The following is a 20457-nucleotide window of genomic DNA, read 5'->3' on the forward strand; positions in this document are numbered from 1 at the left end:
TGCACCCTAGGGGAGGAGTACACGTGCTGAGGAGGAGGGGGTGAGAGGCGGGCGGGAGGGGAGGAAACGGGAGGCGCCACGGCCTCGCAGACGCAGGCGCCAGCAGCCGTGGAGCCGGAGAGAAAGTTGCCGGGGCTAGTCGAACCCCGGGAGGGACGACGTCGAGGCAGCTCGCCGCAAGGGTCAGCAGCTCCCACGCACCCAGCCGGCCTTCACCCTGCGAGCACTCCATCGCCCGGACTTGCCTTGCAGGAGAGCATCGCCGACGGGCGGTCTCGCGGCAGCCGCCAAACTTGGAGGGGGAGGATGCTGCGAGTGGGCGCCGTGGCGCGGGGCGCGGGGGCGCATTGAGTGCTCGCCGCGGGTGTCCCCGGGTGCTGCTGCCAAGGCTGCGGCCACCGAGCGCGCCGAAGAGGAGCGGGCAGGTAGCAGCTCCAGCGCCAGGACTGCGCCAGCCCTGCGAGCAAGGGCCGCCAGCGCCACCGCGCCGGCGTCGCCTCCTGGCCCCGGAGCCATGGTACACGGAGCGCGCACGCCGCTCGCTGAACTCTAAGCTCCCGCAGCGCCACGCGCTCCCACCTCCTCTCTCTCCTCCGGGCTTCTCCGCCAACCTTGCCCGCAAGCCATGAAGCTTTGGCCCGGAGCGCCTCGCCTTTGAACCCCGCCTCGCCCTCCCCAGTCCCGCGCCGCTCCGCCACAAACAGGACTCCAGCCACCGAACCTCTCCATCCTCTCCCAAGGATTGCACCCAGACGCTCCGGGATGGCGCTGCGCGGGCCCCTCCGGCTCCACAAAGTTCGCAGGAGGCGAGAGATGCTACCGCAGCAAGTTGGTTTCGTGTGCGCGGTGCTGGCCCTGGTGTGCTGTGCGTCCGGCCTCTTCGGCAGCTTGGGTAGGTCCCGGGTGAGGGCTATTCCGCCCCCACCTCGGGAGTTGGGGGTCCCGGGCCAGGAAGCTAGCGGGGCAGCACCGAGATATCTTCCCATCCTTCCTCGTCAGGTTGGTCCCGAGGGTTCATTCATCCGGGGCAGGTAGATCGCACCCAGGAGGGCTCGAAACGGAGCGCTGAGCTGTTGCTCGGGTTCCCCTGGGCTCAGGACGCGGATGTCGATCTGTGTTACTGTGAAGCCGAAAGCTGGAACCGCTACCCCCTCGGTGCCCGAGTTCGGTCCCTGGAGTGCGCGAGGATGGACAGCGCAGCGGTGGAGTCCAGGCTTGGATTCTTTTGGTCTGAGGCAGGCGAAACCGAGCTGTCCATTTTCCTTCTCATTGGAGCGGCTGTGCGCTCTGCGACCCTCGAAAACCCTGGTTCAGTGGCAAGGCTCCGCCATTGCATGTCGACCCTCCCCTTGCCTCTGACCCTGTAAAGGGGGCGCCATGGTGTTCTTACGTGCCCTCCCCCAACTCTAAAGGGGTGGGACAGTCTGTCCCCGTGGAAGATTACTGCCATGAAAGCCCTAAAGGGGTGGGACAGTCTGTCCCCAGGGAAGATTGATACTGTCAACCCCTCTTATGGCCGGTAGAAAGAGAGGAGTGTTGCCTGGAGCCAAAGTCTACAACCACCTCCTCCAAGGAGAGAAGGAGGGATTTGGGAATCGTTTGGGATAGGCAGATCTGGGGCAGAATGGGGGAAAGAGAAGAAACTTAAGAGAAAAAAAAAATGTCTGTTTGGGGTGACCTGAGCCTACATCTTCAGAAGACATTCACTTGGTTGAAATTCCCATTTTGAGTTGGACGCACAGGGCCTTTTAAAAAGAAAGAAATGCCTGCAATTTAGCAACCTTGGCATGGAAATAAAGCTTGTAGTATCTTCCTGAGCATTAAAAAGGTCATAGGCATCTAGACACTATGTAGAGAGGTTTATAGTGATGGATAAAAACCAGATGGAACTTGATTAAACTTTTAGAAAATGCTCCCTTTCAAATTCCACATGCTGCAATTTGAGAATATAGGTTTAAAAGGTGACTCTCGCAACAGAAACCCAGAAAAGTGATCTGAACTTCTTAATACCTGGTGCTTTGCATTTTCTCTCCCTCAGTTACACACCAGGAATAACAAAATACCTAGAGGCTTTTAGATGTCAGCATTTTAGAAGAGGTTTTATTATCCTCTTGAAGCCGTGTGCATGCCAGGAAAGGTAAAGGAATACTTTAAAGGCCTTAAAGTGAGAATAATTTTTATTTGCTCCAAGAATTACCTTTAGGCATTTAACTGTGTTTGGATGCTGGGCTTCATGTGTTCTCCCTTGTTGCTTAATTATGCCCCTTTGACCAGCCACATCAGCATCACCTGGCTTGCTGGAAATTCACGATCACAGGTCCCACCCCAGATCTTCTGAATTAGAATGTGAGTTTTCTTGCAAGATTCCCCAGGTAGTTTGGTGTACATTTGAGTGGGCACTGGCTTGCTGATTTGCTCTCCATTTGTAGGCTCCACCAGGGCTGGGCCACCTGGTCGGTTTACTGGAAGGGAAGGGAACCATCATCTCTCCAAACCCTTCCTGGAACCTGTGAGGGGCTGAAGGCTGAAGCCAGACAGGTCTTGCCCAAGGTCAGATCACATGTGGTTTATCATCTGGTACTAAAAACAATGAACTAGATATAGGAAATAGATGACTATGTGTTAGCAGGTGATTGTATACTTTCAATAATTGTATCCCTCCCTACAGGTGGCTCTGAATAGTCAAATGAGGCTGTTGCCTACATACACAGATATACACAGATAAGGTCAGTTTGAAAATGCAGGTACCACGTTGACCTAATCATGTCTCTGACTTATTTTTCAATCTAGGCCACAAAACAGCTTCTGTGAGCAAACATGTTCTGCCAGATACGTGGAGGAATAGAAAGCTGATGGCACCATTGAATGGGACTCAGGCAGCCAAGAATTGCACAGATCCTGGTAAGAAATAGCTCTTCCCTCCCCCTCGCCAAGGCATTTTGCCTGGCCCAGAGATGATGCTTGTGGGGACAGTTACTGCCAGAGCTGGGAAAAGTGGTTTAATGGACCTGAGGGGGAAAGGGTAAGTTGTTGAAAGGTAATGTACAGACATTAATCAGTTGTGCTGCTAAGCAACTCAACTGCTTTCTTTATCCAACTGAAAAGGTCATGTTCAAGAATTAAAAAATTTATTTTTGTTCTCACAGTGCTCCTGTGGGCTAAGTGTTTTCCCAGCTCTTTTGATTTTGTTTGTTTGTCCGAGAGTCTTTGTTTTCTTTCCCTTTTGTTCACTGTATCCATTTGCTGGAGCTCTAGGGGCAGCAGATCCTGCTTTGGAATAATCCAAACCTGCTGAGCAGCTGCAGAGACAGCCTACTCTGGGGTACTGGAATACTGGGGTCCCTTCTCTGGAATGGAAGTTCAGGGTATCCATATGCTCTGGGAGATAGATTCTAGGAAGTCAGAGGCTATAGGACTCCTTTTCTTTTCTCCTGCCACAGTCGGGATTTGCTTAGACAAGTGGAGAAGTGTCAGGGGAGAAGAGAGGGGACCAGCAGGAGGCAAGGGGTGTAGAAACTGCCCCAGCCTCAGCGAGGTAGTACTGGGCTCCAGCCATGGCTCCTCCTCCTGAGGTGTTTGTGAAAGGGATCCTGTGGGATGGTATATTTGAAAACCCTTTGGGAATTACGAGTTTTCTTACAGCTGGTACCACTTGGCTTTTCCATCAAGTTTCTGGGCGAGTCACAATAATCTCTTAGGCTCCCTGTTTCCTCACCTGTAATGTGGGTTTAATAGTACCTGTCTGCTTCAGGGTTGTTGAAAGAATCTAGTGAGGCTCTGTATAGCAGTGGGTGTAAAAGGAAAGGAAGCTCACGGACAAGGAGCAGACCCTAACACCTTTTTGGGCAGGTCTTATCCCCATTTTACAGGTGAGGAACTCTCTAGGGAAGTGACACGAATTGCTCAATGTCATGAAACTTATAAGTGGCGAAGCTGTAGTTGGAACCTAGCCCTGCACAGCTGAAATGTCTAGTTGTTTCTGCATCCACCACCAGCTTCCTGTCTCAGGATGCCTTTGAGAAGTATGTAAGGGGGAGCAGAGGGTAGACAAATGCAGGCCTGCAGAAAAGTTGCTGGGATTCCCTGGGAACCTGGACCATCCCTGTCCTGAGAGAGCCCATCCGTGCTGGTGACCTGGCAGGTATGGTGCCCAGCCTGCCATCTGACTTCTCTGGCACATTGTCTGTTAGAAGTGGCAGGTGTGTGTGTTGAGGCCACACATGCTGCAGGCTGCGGACTCCATGTGATAGACACGTTTGGGGCAGGGAATAGGGAATGACTAAGGCTGGGGTTATTTTGACACTCCAGAGACCTAATGGCTGGAATTAGTGCCATCCACATGGGGAACGCTTTGCTACTGTGGGTTCTCAGGGTTTATAGTTCACTGGTGCCCTCGTTCTGGGTTGGCTGTATCCTTCTAGGGTACCTCTGTCACTTGTAGTCTGAACACATCAGTGTGTTGACAGAGCCCCATTTCTTGTGATGGATAGAGCTCTCCTATGCCCTATGGTTGCCACAATATCTCCAGTGTACTTTTTATTGATTAAAAACAAAAAAACATTGATTCCACTAACTTATAAAGCACTCGGTCCTGTTGTCCAGAAGCCCTGACATTGTCTGTTTTGTGGAGAGGCAAATGGAGGGAAATTGGCAGTATCACTAGCATAAATTAATATTTGCATCCCGCTTTGTGTTGATGGCTTTTGGAATTAATATTTGCATCCCGCTTTGTGTTGATGGCTTTTGGGATAGGGCCTGGCATGTAGAAAGGACTCAGTAAACCTTGGTCAAATGATGGAATGAAGGTGCATTTTGATATCATAAGCACGTCAACCTTTAGTGTTTTTGCAAAGATGAGGGACATGAAGTTCTGATGTTTAGTGACTTCCCAAGATCATTTGGCTGATGGGGGCATCCCTGGATCACCTAGTTCTGACTCCCATGCTCTCTCCCTCCACTGCACCTGCCCCCAGCTCTCCTCTCTGGCCAATCTGAGGTGGGGCTGACCTCCCTTCTAGCCTCCTGGTTCTGGACCATGAGACTGTCCACCCCCTTTTCCATTCCAGAAGAATGTGGCAAGCTCTGGGGGGTCCTTGGGAATGGTGGTATAGGAAAGTGTATGATGCAGCCCCATGGTCAAGAAGCTGACAGTGGAGCAGGGAATACTAGGTGACACTCAAGGCAGTGAGCTGAAAGAGCAGCCCACAGAGGTGCTTTGGGGGCTCGGAGGGGGGTTGGATCAAGCAGACTTCTGTTTCAGAAAACCTCCCCACTCTGGGTTTAGAAAAAAAAATAGAATTTATTGGCTCAGTAACTGAAGGTGTGGTATCAAAGGTTAAGATGTGCCCATGACTCAGTTTCCTCTGTGGCTGGACTTGCTGTCCTTCAGCATGGGAAGATGGTTATCACCTAGAGTTCTCCTGGGCCCCAAAATGCTGGCAAAGCACACCTATGACTGAGTAGCTTCTACTGGATTGGCTGGGCTTGGGTCACAAGATCACCTGGAGCCAGTTGCTTCCCCAGGGGAGTGCTAAGCGCCTCCAACCCACTCACACCTAGGGCACAGGTTCCACCTTCTGAAGAAAGGTTCTAGAACCCCTGCCCTGTCCCCCAGCTGCTCACCATGGGATCCCACCCTGTGGCTACTGCTGTAATAAAGGTAGAGCAGAGCTTCAAGTTAGTGAGAGTTTCTGGGCTGTGACCAAGGATGGCATCTCATGGCTGTCAGCTTTTCTGTACAGAGGACTTTTCCCATGAAGAATCAATCGCAGAGGCTTCTTGCATCCTCTTGAGGCTTTTGCCCACATCCTTCTCCAGCAGCTGGAGGGCTTCTCCTTTGGGAGACATGGGGAGCTGGAGCTTTAGGAGTTTCCTACCATATAAAACTCTCAAAGTACCCCCCACACACACACACACCGGTGTTCCAAAGACATCTTTGTATGAAACTCTGGGGCACAGGCTGGGTCATACTCACTGACTAATTGAGGGAGTTTAGGGTGGGGCCCAGGAATCAATATATTTTTAGGAGCTCCCCCAGCCACTCCAAGAGGAAGCCAAAGTTGAGGTTCATTGTGCTAGAGCTCCACTGCCCTAGCAGTGTGTGGGCATCACCTGGGAGCTGGGTAAGGCTGCACAATCTTGGACCCACCCCAGACATATGGAACCAGAACTTGCATCTTAATGAGACCGCCACGTGATTCATATGGCCACTGGATTGCCAGAATCCTGCCTGACACCTCGTAGGTGCTCAATAAATATTTGGATGTTGAGTGAAAGCTAATGCTTTAACATAGGGATTTCCTTGAAAAACTTTTTTTTTAAATGTAGGGATGCTAAAAAACAATCTTCATTTTGACCACTGACATCCGTAGAAAGTTTGTTAATTTCCTTTTCCCCAGAGATCTGAAGGCATGACCTGAGCAATAGGCCTTAGATCTTTGTCATGGCCTGCGTAGAGCCAGCACTATAAAAGGGAAGTGAGCCCCTCTGTACACAAGGTAGAGCGCGGGGGAGCCAGCGTGTGCTCACACATCACTTGGTGGTGGCACCTGGAGTGTTTGAAGACAGCTGAGGACAGCAACCAGCACTGCTCAAACCTGGTCTGCAGCCTAGAAACACCTGGGAAGCACCTGAAACCACTAATGCCCAGGTGCTGCCCTGTGAAGTCACAACCAGCAAATGACACCCTCCAGGGAGCATCTACCTCAGAGGATGGTTAGGATTCTCTGAGCTAATACCCACCAAGCACTTACGACAGAGCTTGTCATATAGCACATGCTCAGACACAAGCTTCTTTCTTCATTATTATACTCTTATAATAATAAGAAGATAACATGATGCCTGGTGTATAGTAGGTGCTGAGAAAATATTTGCCCTTTGACTTTTATGAGAACAAGTACATATCCCAATCAAATTTTTTCCTTTCTTCTTCTGGAATCAAATTTCTTGTTTTGATTTTTTGAAGTTTCTTGAGGATTTGGGATGCTGGAGGGTGACATATCTTGTAGAAATTGCCCCTAAATAGAAACTGTGATTTTTTTGTCTCACTCTTGAGTGTTAGCTGTTGGTTTGCATTTAGGTTATTTAGCAGGGGTGGGCTTGGCTTCCCCCATCCTTATACTACTCTCCCCCCACATTTGGGATTGAATGAGAAGTCTCCCCCCACATTTGGGATTGAATGAGAAGTCACCTTTCTACTGTGTCACCCTGCTTGGTTTTCCTATACCCTGTGTAAAGAGAGCAAGCAGGGAAAAGGGAGGAGCTTGGTTTTCCCCACGGTTATTATGGGAGGGATTTAAATCCTCCTTTCGGATTTGCTTTATCATACTTGGTTATGTTCTTTCCCAGTATGTTTTCTGAAATGCCTGACAGCTATGTGCCCATAGAGGGACGGCTAGGAGGAGAAGGCTGATGGTGGGATATTTGAGAGAGACCTTGAAGACGTTTCAGGAGAGTAGAGGAGCTGGGTGTAGGCACCAATCAGATGGGGAGTCTTTTGTGGTCAACGTAATTCTGATCTACCTGTATTTTTTATTCTGTACCAAGGCTGATGTAAAGGCCACTGTGGAAGGAGAGAGGGGTAGTGGGGTCTGGGGTAGGGGTGTGTCTGATTGGTGGGGGGTTGGGATCCCACACAGAGTTGCTGAGACTGGATTAGGAGATGAGATCGCTGAGCTGGTACCCGCTGCAGCAGGCGCCCCTGTGCGGGGAGCAGAGGTGTGGAAAGCATGAGAAATCAAGAGTAGGAGGAAGGGACCGAGAGCTGCAAAATGTACATCAGGACAAGTGGGTGTGGAGGTGAGGTGGCACAGGCAAGCAAGACGAAGCGCTTGGATTCTGAATAAACGTCGGCACGCCTGCTGCTTCAGCTGGCTTGGGGGACAAGTCACAAAACCAGAGTTTTAAAGTTGTTACATAAAAGCAAATCCTGAGTTGGAAAAAGAAGAATGAAACTTCTTTCCTAGGTGGGGCGATCACAGTTCAGTTATTGTCCTGGGATGGCAGGAGCAGGAGTTTCAGCCTGGGGAGTGGGTTTCCTGGGCAGGTAACCCCCAGAGAGCCAGGTGGTTTCGTGGAGAGAGTGCTGCCACCATCATCCTTGGGTCTGTTGATACCAGGCTGGCTGAGCTGCCATCTGGTCACAGACAGAGGTGAAGGAAGATGGTAGGCCTCCATGTGCTCGCTGTGTGCTTTCGGAAGGTACGGATGAGGACTCCAAGTGGCTTGGAAGTCAAAGATCTTGAGTTCTAGTCTGGCTCTGCCAAATCCTGCTTAGCATTTGGTGCTTCCCCTCCACCCCCATCCCCCCACCCTGTATTTTTTTTTTTTTTAAACACAAGGAGATTGCACTGGAAAAACACAGAGACTGCAGGCAGCCAAAAAAGGTCCCTGTCCCAGCAAATACCAGCTTTTTTCTTTGGAGATGGCATTTTGGCACAGTGAAGGCAGAAGTGTGGGTTTGGGCCCCAGCTCACTGATGGACCAGGTGACTTGGGACAAGTTGCATCATCTCTCTAAGCTTTGGTTCTTCTCTTTGGTAAGTGAGGCTAGCAGCAGTTCCTGCCTGCCTTGTAGGGCTGCCGTGGTACTTCAAGGATATGATGTTTAGAAGTATTCTAAACAGTTCCCAGTATTCTAAACAGTATTCTAAGCAGTTCTCAGCACATGGTAGCTGCTGTTCTCACCATAGTCATGGCCAAGACCACCCTAGGATGTGCAGGGCACCTTCTCAGCGTTTCTTATCTTTCAGTGTTTCTTATCTTTCAGTGTTAACATATGTGTTTCTCATAATGACCCTTTAGGAAGGTACCGCTATCACTCTCATTTTGCAGACAAGGAAAAGGAGACCCAAAGAGATCAGGTAACTAGTCCAAGGACACTCCATCCAGCAAGAAATGCAACCAGGTGTTTTAGTTTGGGAAGTCTGAGTTGTGAGCCCATATTTTAGCCACAGTTGTTAATAAGTGGGAAGGAAAAGACAAATTAGAGTTGAGGAACCTCCAACTGGCAGGTTCCAGCCGCTGCCCCTGTCCCTCTCCCGGATGCCCCTGCGACAAGGGTGGTACGCCCATCCACCGTAACAGCCAACATCTGCGTGGGCCCCACTCCTTGGTATGTTTCTAACACTGATTTGTTTGCAATCAAAGTTTTTTTTGCCTTTTCCAAACTATTGGGGCCATCTGTAGCACTCTCTCCTACCTCCCGGCCATCTGCTCCCCCCTGGCTTCCATTCCTGCTCCCGACGCCACGCTGCAGGCCTCCTGCGATCCAGAGCACGCCTACTCAGCTTCCTCTTGAACTCTGAGGAACGTTCCTCACCAAGTTAAAAATGGAAATCATGAAGCACTGCCATGTGTTGCCTTGGGTGGAAGAGATCCAGCCGTTCAACACAACAGAAAAGTCGAATGCTTGAGGAGGGATTTTTAATTTTTTTTATTAAGCATTGTCCGTTATTGAAGAGGCCATTCAAGCATAGCATTTCACTAGAAAGGAAGAAAAATAAATGTGCTGGAATAATGGACTGTTTCCCGTGGAAGAGCAGTGGATGTCCCCCTTGGGAAAGGAAAAGAAGGTCACTGAGAAGGGAAGGGGCACTCTGCTCAGTTGTTCACCCCCGTGCAGATGGGAACATGTGATCACCCATTTTCCAGGTCCCTTTGCTAAGTCAGTAGAGTGCATGGTTCCAGCCTTGGAATCTTGTAGCAATTGCCTGAGAAAGGAAAGGCATCATGCAGTTTTCAAGTGTCTGCAGGCCCTGGGTTATGCTAGGCCTGGAAGTGGTGGGGCCGGTCTGTGCCATCAAGGTGCCCATCATGGAATGGGGTGCTCAAATAAGGGTGAGGCACTGCCGCCCATGACAAATGCTATGTAGGGGGATCCCTAAGGGAGGGTATTGCAGAGAGAAGCATGGTGGCTCAGGACGAGGGAGCCCTCCCTGGAGGAGATGGCATCTGGGTTCAGCCTGAAAGGGCAGTGGTGGCTGCAGAAGATTCTAAACAGAGGGCACCATGCATTTGAAAGTGCTCTTGGGAAATCACGGCAGCATCTCCTGTACCTGGAGGAATGCTTACTAGCAACCACTTCATCTTGCTCATTGGTTGTCCGAGGGGAAAGAGAAAACAAACACAACGAAAGATTACCAGGCACAATAGTAAGTAATTAGGCTTTGGGGATTTAGCAGGGAGTCAGCGTTCAACCAAGGCTATGGCTGAATGAGATTATTTGATTTTTTTTTTTTTTAAGCAGACCTGAGGCACCTGGCCCAGCAAAAACACATTTGCTCTTGTGAGTGAAGGTGAAAACTGCTCACAGCACCTCACTAAGCCAGTAGTCACGGTATTTATTCACAGGTTGTGCTTGGCTCTGTGATAGCGCGTGGCAGATTGCTGTGATACCAGTTTAGGTCTTGCCAGTCTTTTCCCATTAGCCTGTGATGAACTCTTTGAAGGCAGAGACTGTATCTCCTTCATCCTTGACTCTAGGCCCTGGTCTGGGGTCTTCACATAGACTCAGCTTGCAGCAAATAGTGACCAAATGGTCAGACCCTGTCATTTGGCGCATTGGGGAGCTGTACCCCGTAGAAGAGGCTGGTCGTCTTCCTGGCTGTCCCGTCTCACCTCCTGATGCCTTGGGATAGATCAGGACACTCAGTTGGCAGGTGAGGGCATTAAAGCTCAGGAGTTGAAAGTGTAGACACTGGAGCTAAACTATGTGGATTCAAACCCTGCCTCTGCCATTTATGAGTGATGTGACCTTGAGCCAAGGTGCTTCACATTTGCCTTCTAACCTAGGAGAAGGGTCAGGAGTTGTTTTGTTCAATGATGTATCCCAAGCTCTAAAACAGTGCCTGGTGTTCAGTAAGTGTGTGTGCACGTGTGTGTGAGTGTGTGTTCATTCATCCTGACTTGTTTCCCCATCTGTAAATAGAGGCCATGATAATACTTTCCTCCCAGAATACTAAGTGTGCTGATCTGCCTGGCCCAGAGTGAGTGCTGCTGGAATTCTTTCTGAAAGAGAGTTTAAATTACATGACAACTTTATAGGATGTGTTTTTGGAACTGACTTCTGATGAAAGACTGAGGATGAATTTTATAAATGCAGCCCTTTGCTTTGAGTAAAGGTTAATGTGAATATCTTGAGCCCATGTTGGCTTGTTTTTAATTCTTCCAGGATAAGAAGCTGTTGACTTTTGTGTGGATGGTGCTAAGAGACTGCCCAGACCTGTGTGTCACTGGTGGCATGGCACAGGCCTCAGGGTTAGTCCTAAATCTGATCTTCCTGTTGGTGATGTGGGACCAGATATATGAGAGTGTAAATTTGGGGACCTGCTTTTGGATTCTGTCCTTTACACAACCTGTGCAACTTGGGGCTGTCAGAGCCTTAGTGTCCTGTCTGTGAAATGGGCATAATAGTGATACCGTTTATCCTACCCTTTCTCCCAGGATTTTAAGGATTAAAGTTAAAAGTGCTGTGCATGTATCATTGTTTATTGCATGACTGTGGTAAGCATTTAAATTTAGAAGGACATTCCCTCCTTGCAAAATTGAGAGGATCAGTTATTTGGGGTTTCTCAGAATTGACTTATAAAACCATAAATAGGTTTGGGCAACAGCATTGCGCTTGGCTAGTGGGAGACAAAGGCCCCAGTGTTGGTGTCTGGCTGGAAATGGAAAGATGAAGGAAATCGTATAGATCGGCCTTCCATATACAAGCTCTTAGACCCACCATTGCTCTGTCTCATTTCATGCAGCACATATCTGACTTTCAGTTCCATTATACAGGCCAAGTTCTGGGGGCAGCCTCCTAGCTTGGCCTGTCCTATGCCAGCTGCTTCAGCTCTGCTTGTTGAAATAAACGCTCGTGTGGGAAAGCTGGCCCTACAGAGAGCAGTTTCTCTGACCTCAGGTCAAAGGCCATTCTTGGGTTTCATGTTTGGTTACTGGATGAATATTGGTTGAGCAACCCTATGGCCCATGGGGAATTTGAAACTGATCTGGATATGAACCCTGCCTTTCAGAGGTTTCTATTCTAGTGGAGAGGATGGAGAGCTGTACAACTAACCTGCCATACAATGGGGACACCGTCCTACATAAGTCCCTAAGTCCTGAAAGCCAGGATCAAGAGGGTATCACATGAAAGACGTCACTGAAGAGGCCTTGGAAGAGTCACAGTGGAGCAGACACATAGGGAGCAGTGTTCAAAATGCTTTAGCCATGTGAGGTAGGTATGGCTCTATTGTTGTCATCTCAACTTTACATTAGATGAGATTAAGACACAGAGAACTTGAATGATTTACCCCAGGTCTCTGCTCAGAACTGTTAGAACAAGGATTTGAACTTGGGGCAGCCTGGCTCCAGAGCCTGTGTTCTAGAACAAGGAGGAGAAGGGTATACCCAGCTGAGGGGCAGCAGGAGCAGAAGCTCAGGCATGAAAGGTGCTGGATAAGCTTGGAGTGGAAGGCCTGTGGGTGGTTGCAGGAGATGCATCATCCTCTGCGGTTTTTGGGCCGAAGAGCCTTGAACACCCAAAGGCCTGGGTGCTTTGTCTTGTAGGCAGTGGGAGCCACCAAGGGTTTGTGGGCAGCTCTGTATTTCAGGAAGAAAATACAGGTAACAATGTGGGGGTAATGTAAATTGAGATAATATGAGAAAGGTCTTAGCATTTTGTATAATAAGCTTTTATAGGGAGAAAAGAAGTGAACACAGGAGAATATTTGGGAGCCATTGCAAGAGAGTCAGGCAAGAGCGAGGAAGTCCTGTGTGGAATGTCAAGGAGTAGAGAGAGAGGTGGAATCTGCAGATCTTGGCATGCGTTGGGTGTGTAAGCTATGAAGTGGGAAGTCAGCTTTGATTATACATGTGGGTAATTAGGCCAGTGTGCTGCCATTGTCCAAGATGGGGGCCCAGAAAGTATCCTTCCTACTTGAGATTTGGACCCCTCCCCCAGGATCCTAGTCCAGGCAGAGCCTTGTATCAAGCACAGTGAGTGGCTTATATCTTAGATTTCATATTCCTAAGTGTGCAGCCATCCAAGGGACACTCACAGGACGTGGTTGTGTGGAGCACTGGTTGGGTGTGGGGAGTAAAAGGAGAAATCCTTGTCTCCAGTGAGCCCACAGGCTGAATGGCAAAGATGTATCTGTAATCACCTGTGTGCCCTGGAGTGACTCTAACACCCACATGGCTGGAGGGCTTCACAGTGCACTCAGTGTCTGAGCTGGGCTTTGACGCAAGTAGACATTTGTTGGACAGATGGGGAATGGAGGGCCTTCCTGGTGGATATGGTGAATGCAGAGATAGGGTGATAAGAGAGAGCTTGGCCAGATCCAGGACCAGGACAGCATTTTCAGGTACTTCAGGTGTGATGGCCCCTGAAGCTAGATTGTGCCCAGCCCAGTAGCTCAGCTACAAAGGCTGGGCTTTTGTCCAGCTCACATGGGGTTTTAAGAGTAGAAAGATTCCTCTGGCCTCCTTAGGCACTGCTTACCTTTCCCCCACGTGCAAGGTCTCTGACACCTATTGAGATGGGATAGCCACTCACTGTGCCAGGAACTGAAGGGATGGCAGAGCACGTGCTTCTTATCCTCAGGGAGCATGGCCCGTGTCTTGGTTAGGGACAGGTGTCAACTTGGCCAAGTTGTGGTACTATTTGCAAGTGTTCCCTGTTGATTCTGTTTCTCTAGAGAACCCTAACTAATACAGCCCGGTAGGCCTGGAATGCTCCAATCATTGGACTCCTTCCCCTGTTGCCTCACATGTTGGGACACCCAGTGTATTACACATTCAAATCAGTAAGGCTTAATTCCAGCACAGATTCACTGAGGCTCTGTCACAGAGCCTTCTGCTGTAAGCAATGCATAGCATTAGAGAGAGAAAAAAAAAAGATGGTGAAGGAATTGTGAAATGTAGAGCATGACCCATCACGTCTGAAAGGGAAGTATCTGTGCCCGTTACTCTGGGGGGACAGCCAGTGCTCAGACTTCCATCCTGAGTGCCTTTTCTGCCTTTTTCCACCCACTCTGATGAGTAGTATACAAGGGGGCGTTCGCACACTTGTCCTGAAAGAGAATTTGTCCCACCACATGGGCACCAGGCAAGGTGCCCAGCCTCCTTCTCTGGCCTGGTGGCCTTTGCATCTTACCTCATTTGGAGATGAGCCTGGGACGGAACCACTAACCTGTTACGTGAACTGCCCTCTGGGTCCTGCATAAGCTCATTAAGGCGGATGGCCCTGTCGGACCACAGCATCTCCACAAAGCACAGGCACTCAGGTAACAGGGGCCGTGTTGACTCACATGATGTGGCTGGGAGCTGGAGATGGAATCACTGCCCTGAAAGGCTGGGCTTGGAGAAACCAGGTACCAGAAAGAGTTAGACCCCTAGGAGTGTCGATAAAGGCGGCTCATGGAGTCAGTGGGATGATGTATAAGCACAGATTAGCGAGGCTAAGTAGCGCTGGCTTATTAGCTAAGCCTCCAGGGGCTGTGTGAAGAGGTACACTTGAGATGGCTGAATTTCACCTGGCTGCAATTGACTGCACCTGGAAAATTGTCAGACTGTGGAAGAAGAGCCAAGGGACAGTGCCCCAAAATCTCCTAAAGGAAACCTTGGCTTCTCAAATAGAAGGAAAATGGAGAGAAATTCCAGCACCTGGGATATTTGAATTAGATTGGACTGCTCACAGGAGGGTTTATGAGAGAGAGAGAGAGAGAGAGAGAGAGAGAGAGAGCCTGGCTGGCAGCAGAACAAGCCGGCTGTGTTGTATCTTTTCTCTAATTTCTGGGCAATTCTTCTGTGGGCCTCAGAGGGGGCAGGCCATTGAAAGAATTGCTGTGAAATCGCTTTGTTTAAGTCTTGCTTGTTTTTCCTTAGCTGGCAAAAATCCCCATATAACATTGTGTGACAAGCAGCTAAATGACTTGCGGGCTTTGGGTGACCCATAGGCATTAGAAGGAAGAAATGAAAGGTCAGGGGAGCCGGTACCTAATTTGCAGTCCACATGCATTGCAAGGATGCTGCTGCTGCTTCCACAGCCCTGGAGCTCCAGGCTCATGAGGAATACTTAGAATTGCACAATAAAGTCAGAAGGGACTCAAGAGATCACGGAGGAAGGCAGCATGTTTTGTAGCTCAGAGCAGTGCTTTTCCATCTTTAATGTGCACTCAATCACAAGGGGACTGTGTTAAAATGCAGATGCAGTAGGTCCAGGGCAGGGCCTGAGATTTTGCATTTCTAACCAGCTTTGGAGTGACATCAGTGCTGCTGGTCCAGAGACCAGGCTTTGAGTAATGAGAGCATAGGATCTGCCAGGCCTGGGTTGGAGGCCCAGCTCTGCCAGCTAGCTGTGTGTCCTTGGGTAAGTTACTTGGGCTCTCTGAGCCTCAGTTTCTCCACCAGTGAAATGTGGGGTAATGGTACTTATCTTGCACAGTTCTTGGCAGATTTAAATGAGAGCATGCATGATGACTGCTTAGCATTTTGACTGTTCCATAGCCAGGGTTCAGCGATAGAAAGCTCCAGAGAAAGAGAGAGAGAGAGAGAGAGAGAGAGAGGTTGATCCAGCACCCCCAGACTTCTCCAAGGCTCACTGGTCCTGCAAGATGGTCTGTCTCTTCTCTCTACCCCCTACTCAAAAACAGTTCCATGGTCAAAACTGTTTGGGGAAGACTGTAAACTTTGCTGCTTGTGGACAATTCATTCCCAGCCCATGCACGAAAAAAAAAAGTGTATTCAGGGCTCTGAAATATTCTGCATTTAAGAAACCTTTAAGTTTTTTTAAACCTACTATTTCTCAAAAATTTGTTGTGGGGGGCTTGGACTGGGAGATGCTGACCTGTCTAGCCCACTGTCCCTAGCCCTTTAGGTTTCAGTACAGGTGGGGCCCTGAGGTTTGAGATTGTGGTTCTCTGCTCTGGCTGTGCCTTGGAACTGCCCAGAAACTTAAAAAAAAAAAAAAAAAAACTTCCCTTGCCAGGTCCCACCCTCCACCAATTAAACCAGAATCTGGAGACCTGGGGACTGGGCAATAATACTTTTAAAGCTCCTGGATGATGTTAATGAGCAGCCAGGGTTGAAAGACTGATTGGCTTGCTGAGATTCACATCTGCCTTCATTTCTTTGGGCTGCTGTGACAAAGGGCCACAAACTGTGTGGTTTAAAGCAACAGGAATTTAGTCTTTCACAGCTCTGAAGGCCAGAAGTCCAAAACCAAGGTGTTGGTATGATCATGCTGTCTGAAGGCTCTAGAGGAGAATCCTTCCTGGCCTCTTGGAGCTTCTGGTGCCGGCAGTCCTTGGGGTTTTTGGACTTGTAGACACATCACTCCAGCCTCTGCCTCACTCTTCACGGGACGGTCCCCTCTGCATCTGGGTCCCTGCCTCCAAGTCTCCCTTTTCTTAGGAACACCAGCTATATTGGATTAAGGCCCACCGTCTTCCAGTATCTTCTTATCTCAACTAAGTGCATCTTTATAAACCCTATTTGCAAATAAGGTCATATGCAGGGGACCGGAGGTAGGACTTGAATAAATCTTCCAGGGCAACAGTTCAACCCTCAACATCGTCCAACTGAAGTTGCAGTGCTGGGACAAGAACCAAGGCCTGTCAGGTCCGAGGACACTGTGCGTATCAGCCACCTCCTTGAGTCTCCCTCCCTGACTCAGGCTCCTACCCTGGAGTTCCATCTGCAGGGCCTGCTAGGACCCAGGGAGCTGGAATGCCATACTGGAGTGCACGCTGATCGCCTCTGGCTTATGTCCATCAAGCGTGTATTGATGACTGTCGATTCCCATCCTGCCCTCAAGGAGGGAACCTGGCTGGGAAGGCAGGTCTGCCCGCGTGAAACCATCAAAGAGCTGGGACAGGCAGTGTGCAATTCATTGCCCAAAAGTGGTGCACAGAACTGAATGTAAATTAGATGAAGCATTGTTGCTTTCAAGGATAGGCTTTTGTTTATAGTGGTGGCGGTGGCAGTCAGCAGTCTACAGTTCCAATCTTTAACAGTGAAAGATCACTGTTGAGTGTACTTGCACTTGGAGATTGGGGGCAGTTTCTGTGGCCTTAGTGCTCTGGGCACAATGGCCCGGTTCATGAACATCTGCCCCAGCATGGTTTGACCCAAGGAGCCACTATCTAATGGTCGGCTGTTCCGATTTAGTTAGGGTTTGGCAATCATGATTGCCCAAGCTTGCCTTGGCCTGGTGTATAATGGTGGGGAGGAGAGACCAAATAGACTTTTCTCAGCTCACCTAGGGCCCTGGGAAAACAAGCCCAAAGTCCCTGTTTACTCTGGGTTAAGTCTTCGAACTCATTCCTCTCTTTCCAGGATTATGTGCTCCTGTGGTTTTTTGTAAGGAGATTGTCAACCAGAAAGCACCCACCCCAAAGAGATCATGACTGCATGTCACCATATCCCGCCAGGCAGTCCTTGGGGGATTGTGACAAGGTGAACTCCAGGGGATCCACTTGTTTCCTGGGCCCATGAGCAGTTTGCAGGAGCAGAGCTATTGCCCATGGTTACAAGCCTGCATATTCACTTCACACTTAGTAACCAGTCCCTAGCCAAGCCATGGAGCCCGGGGGAAACCCAAGGAAAAGAAACCCCCTTTCTGGTTTGGCAGAGCCGACTGTGTGTTGGGGGGTGAAGGACTGTCCCTCTTGGTCTTGTTCCAGTTGGAGGTTTGACAAACATGGTTCTAACAAACTGGTAGAAATGTCCCCACGCTATTTTTCTCCATAGAGATATGTGATAGCAAACATAATGCAAACTAACAGCAACAAATACAGTGATTTCAACTTCTGATTATATCCCTCTCCTAAAGACCGTTTATGGCTGTTTAATACCTTTGGTCTCCAGCCACTGTGGAGAAAGAGGACAAAGACTCTTGTTCCCCATTGTACTCAGAGCCCCCCATGCCCATCTTCCTTTAAGCATCCTTGGAATTGGGTATTAAAACCCATCATAAAGCAGACCCTGAAGCAGGGGTATTTGCCATTTGGGGTTAGAGAGAGTCCATCTCAGATCCCGTGTGGGTGAAGTGGTCCCTAATCTTTGCAGAGCTGAGGGCACTAGAGGTTGACTGTTTAACGACCAGCTTTGCTCAGCTTGCCGGGTTTGCTGGGTAGCTGCTTGCCCAGGTCATCTGTCCTGGAACACTATGGTTTCCTGTTCGGTATCCTCCCTATTTTCACATAGGACTGTGTCACTAGAGCAATGTGTGGCAGATGAAATTACTTCGCAGACTTGATTTCTCATTGTTTGCTTCCTATGGCTTTGGTGGTGCGCATCTGTTCACCACTTTCCTCTCCTGTAGTGTATCTTACAAGTTGTCTGTTTGGATACAATCTGCAAGTTAAATGCGTAATACCCTGATGTCTGTTTAGAGAAGAAGTAGATGGCAAGGTCAGAAACAGCTTTTCAGATTGATCGGAAATTCACCGACACCCGCCATTTGACTAAATATTGGTCATTTTTGAGTTTAGCTAATTCTTGAGGTCAGATTCTTCCAGCCGGCTTCTCCCAGGCTCTTAAACTGATTGAGTTCTCTGCTCATACCTCCTCTGCTGCCTCTGGCTTGAAGTCTGCTCAGGTCATCTGCTCATTCATTTATTTATTCTTTTCATTATTTATCCAAGAAATTCAGGGGTCTTCAGTGTTGAAGCCCTGAGCTAAGAGTAGATGAATTTGATCAGGGCTCACCCCAAGGAGCACACCGTGCAGGAGAGAGATGAATCTAAATATTAGTGGTTCATAATGAGGAAAATAACTGCTTCTGCCTGAAAAAGATCTCTTAAGCCTAATGGAAATTTAGTTCTCTCCACAAGCTCGTTGGCTCATTAAATCAACTTTGCTTCAATGCCTACTACGTGCTGAGCCCCAGCTAGGAGATGATTCCAACTTCAGGGATCCTCGATTATAACCTGACGGGGAAGGTGAACTATGTAATGCCAATGTTCTCGGTTGACTCTGAGGACAGAGGAACTTGCAGATCTAGTTACCTTAGGAGGCAGATAAAGCTATGTCAGGGTTCAGAGGAGGAGGGGATTTTTCCTGGTGGGGCTTCCTGGAGGGATTGGGCTTGAACATCTGGATAACTGTTGGTGCTGTGGATAAAGGGAAGGACAGGGACCCAGGATGTGAGGCAGGAATTTCTGCGATGGCTTTATTAATTATTGCTTGTAGTTATTTATGTCTGGATCTGTACAGAAGGGGATGTGACTGGCATTCGAGGTTGACATTGGATATGGACACGTGGCTTGCTTTGACCAGACATGACTTACACCCGTCTTAGCAGAAACTTGAAATTCCACTGTGTGTTTCTGCCAGCCCTTGCTTTTTTCACTTTTCCATGGTGTGTCCCAGATGGGACTTTATCATTCTACCTGGATTCTCAAATGGGAAGACAAGAGAATCAAGGGCTCAGCCAACACAGCTACCAATATGTGACACGAATGAGAAATAAATGTATGCCATAAGCCACAGATGTTTTAGGGTTGTTTGTTACTGCAGCTTAGTGTGGTGAAAGTTGACTGATACAGTCTGTGAGTAGCAGAGCAGAATAAGTTTGCTTATGTAGTGTTAGGCAAAGGGAGGACTTGGAGGTCATTCTGGAGTCATATGATAACAAGCCTTCATTGTTGGCCTAAGGCATTTGGATTTCTTAGGGAAGCCACGGGAGTCAGGGAAGGCTTCTGAGCCATGGATTGGTGGGATGAGAAACATGCTTTTGGAGAGGTGACTCCAACCTGTGGTCAGAGGGTGGACCTGGTTCTGAGGAGATTTTGAGGCTACTTGGGGAGTCCAGGAAGGAAAAGAGAAGAGTGGCACCAGTGGGAGGGACAGTAGAACTCAGAGACTAGGTTATGGTTAGACCGGCCATGCTTAGACACCTGACTGTCTGAAGGAGAGTGAAGGAGAGGATCATGTGGGCCAGTTTCTAGGCAGGGGGAGATTTGTTCTTGTTTGGAGCCTTCCACAAGTGAGGAGAACTGGGGCTGACCCAATGTCTTCCACTGGGCTGGCTTGCCAAGCATCAGAGTGCTGCCTGTTTCCAAGAGGCTGCAATGTGCTGTGTAAAAAGACATTTCTGGGACGACATGCCAGGCATTGGGTGGACTTCAAGTTCTCTCCCTGCTTTGAACCTGCTATAATTTTGTTGCTGCACAAATTGGTGTGCAAAAAGGGTGAAGGTGTGATAGGACCTGACTGAGGAGAAAGATGCAGCATTAGGAAAAGGGGACCTAATTAGAATGCATTGTGCCCCACTGTGGCTCAGGCTGGCTTTGGCCTGCCCCATTCGATACATGTAGTAGCATCATTCATTCATTCATCATTTGTCCAACAAAGTCGTTGAGTGTGTACTCTGGAGCCAGACTGCCTGTGTTTAAATCCTGCCAAGCCACTTAATAGCCGTGACCTTGGGCAAGCACCCTTCAGTGCTTCTATTTTCTCCTCTGTAGAA

At 49.1% G+C, this 20457-nt stretch overlaps 1 protein-coding gene across 2 annotated transcripts in view; it reads left to right on the forward strand.

The window, feature by feature from the left end:
* The first annotated feature begins 571 nt into the window (after positions 1-571).
* SLC24A4 (solute carrier family 24 member 4) overlaps positions 572-20457 on the forward strand; it is a 166467-nt gene continuing 146581 nt past the window's right edge. For both annotated transcript variants that reach the window (XM_077123389.1, XM_077123390.1), the window contains exons 1-2: positions 572-892; positions 2791-2901. In XM_077123389.1, coding sequence (XP_076979504.1) covers positions 763-892; positions 2791-2901 — 241 coding nt within the window. In that variant the 5' untranslated portion in view covers positions 572-762. The remainder of the gene's footprint in view (positions 893-2790; positions 2902-20457) is intronic.

This window comes from Tamandua tetradactyla, chromosome 12 (assembly GCF_023851605.1).
Source record: "Tamandua tetradactyla isolate mTamTet1 chromosome 12, mTamTet1.pri, whole genome shotgun sequence".
Lineage (NCBI taxonomy): Eukaryota > Metazoa > Chordata > Mammalia > Pilosa > Myrmecophagidae > Tamandua > Tamandua tetradactyla.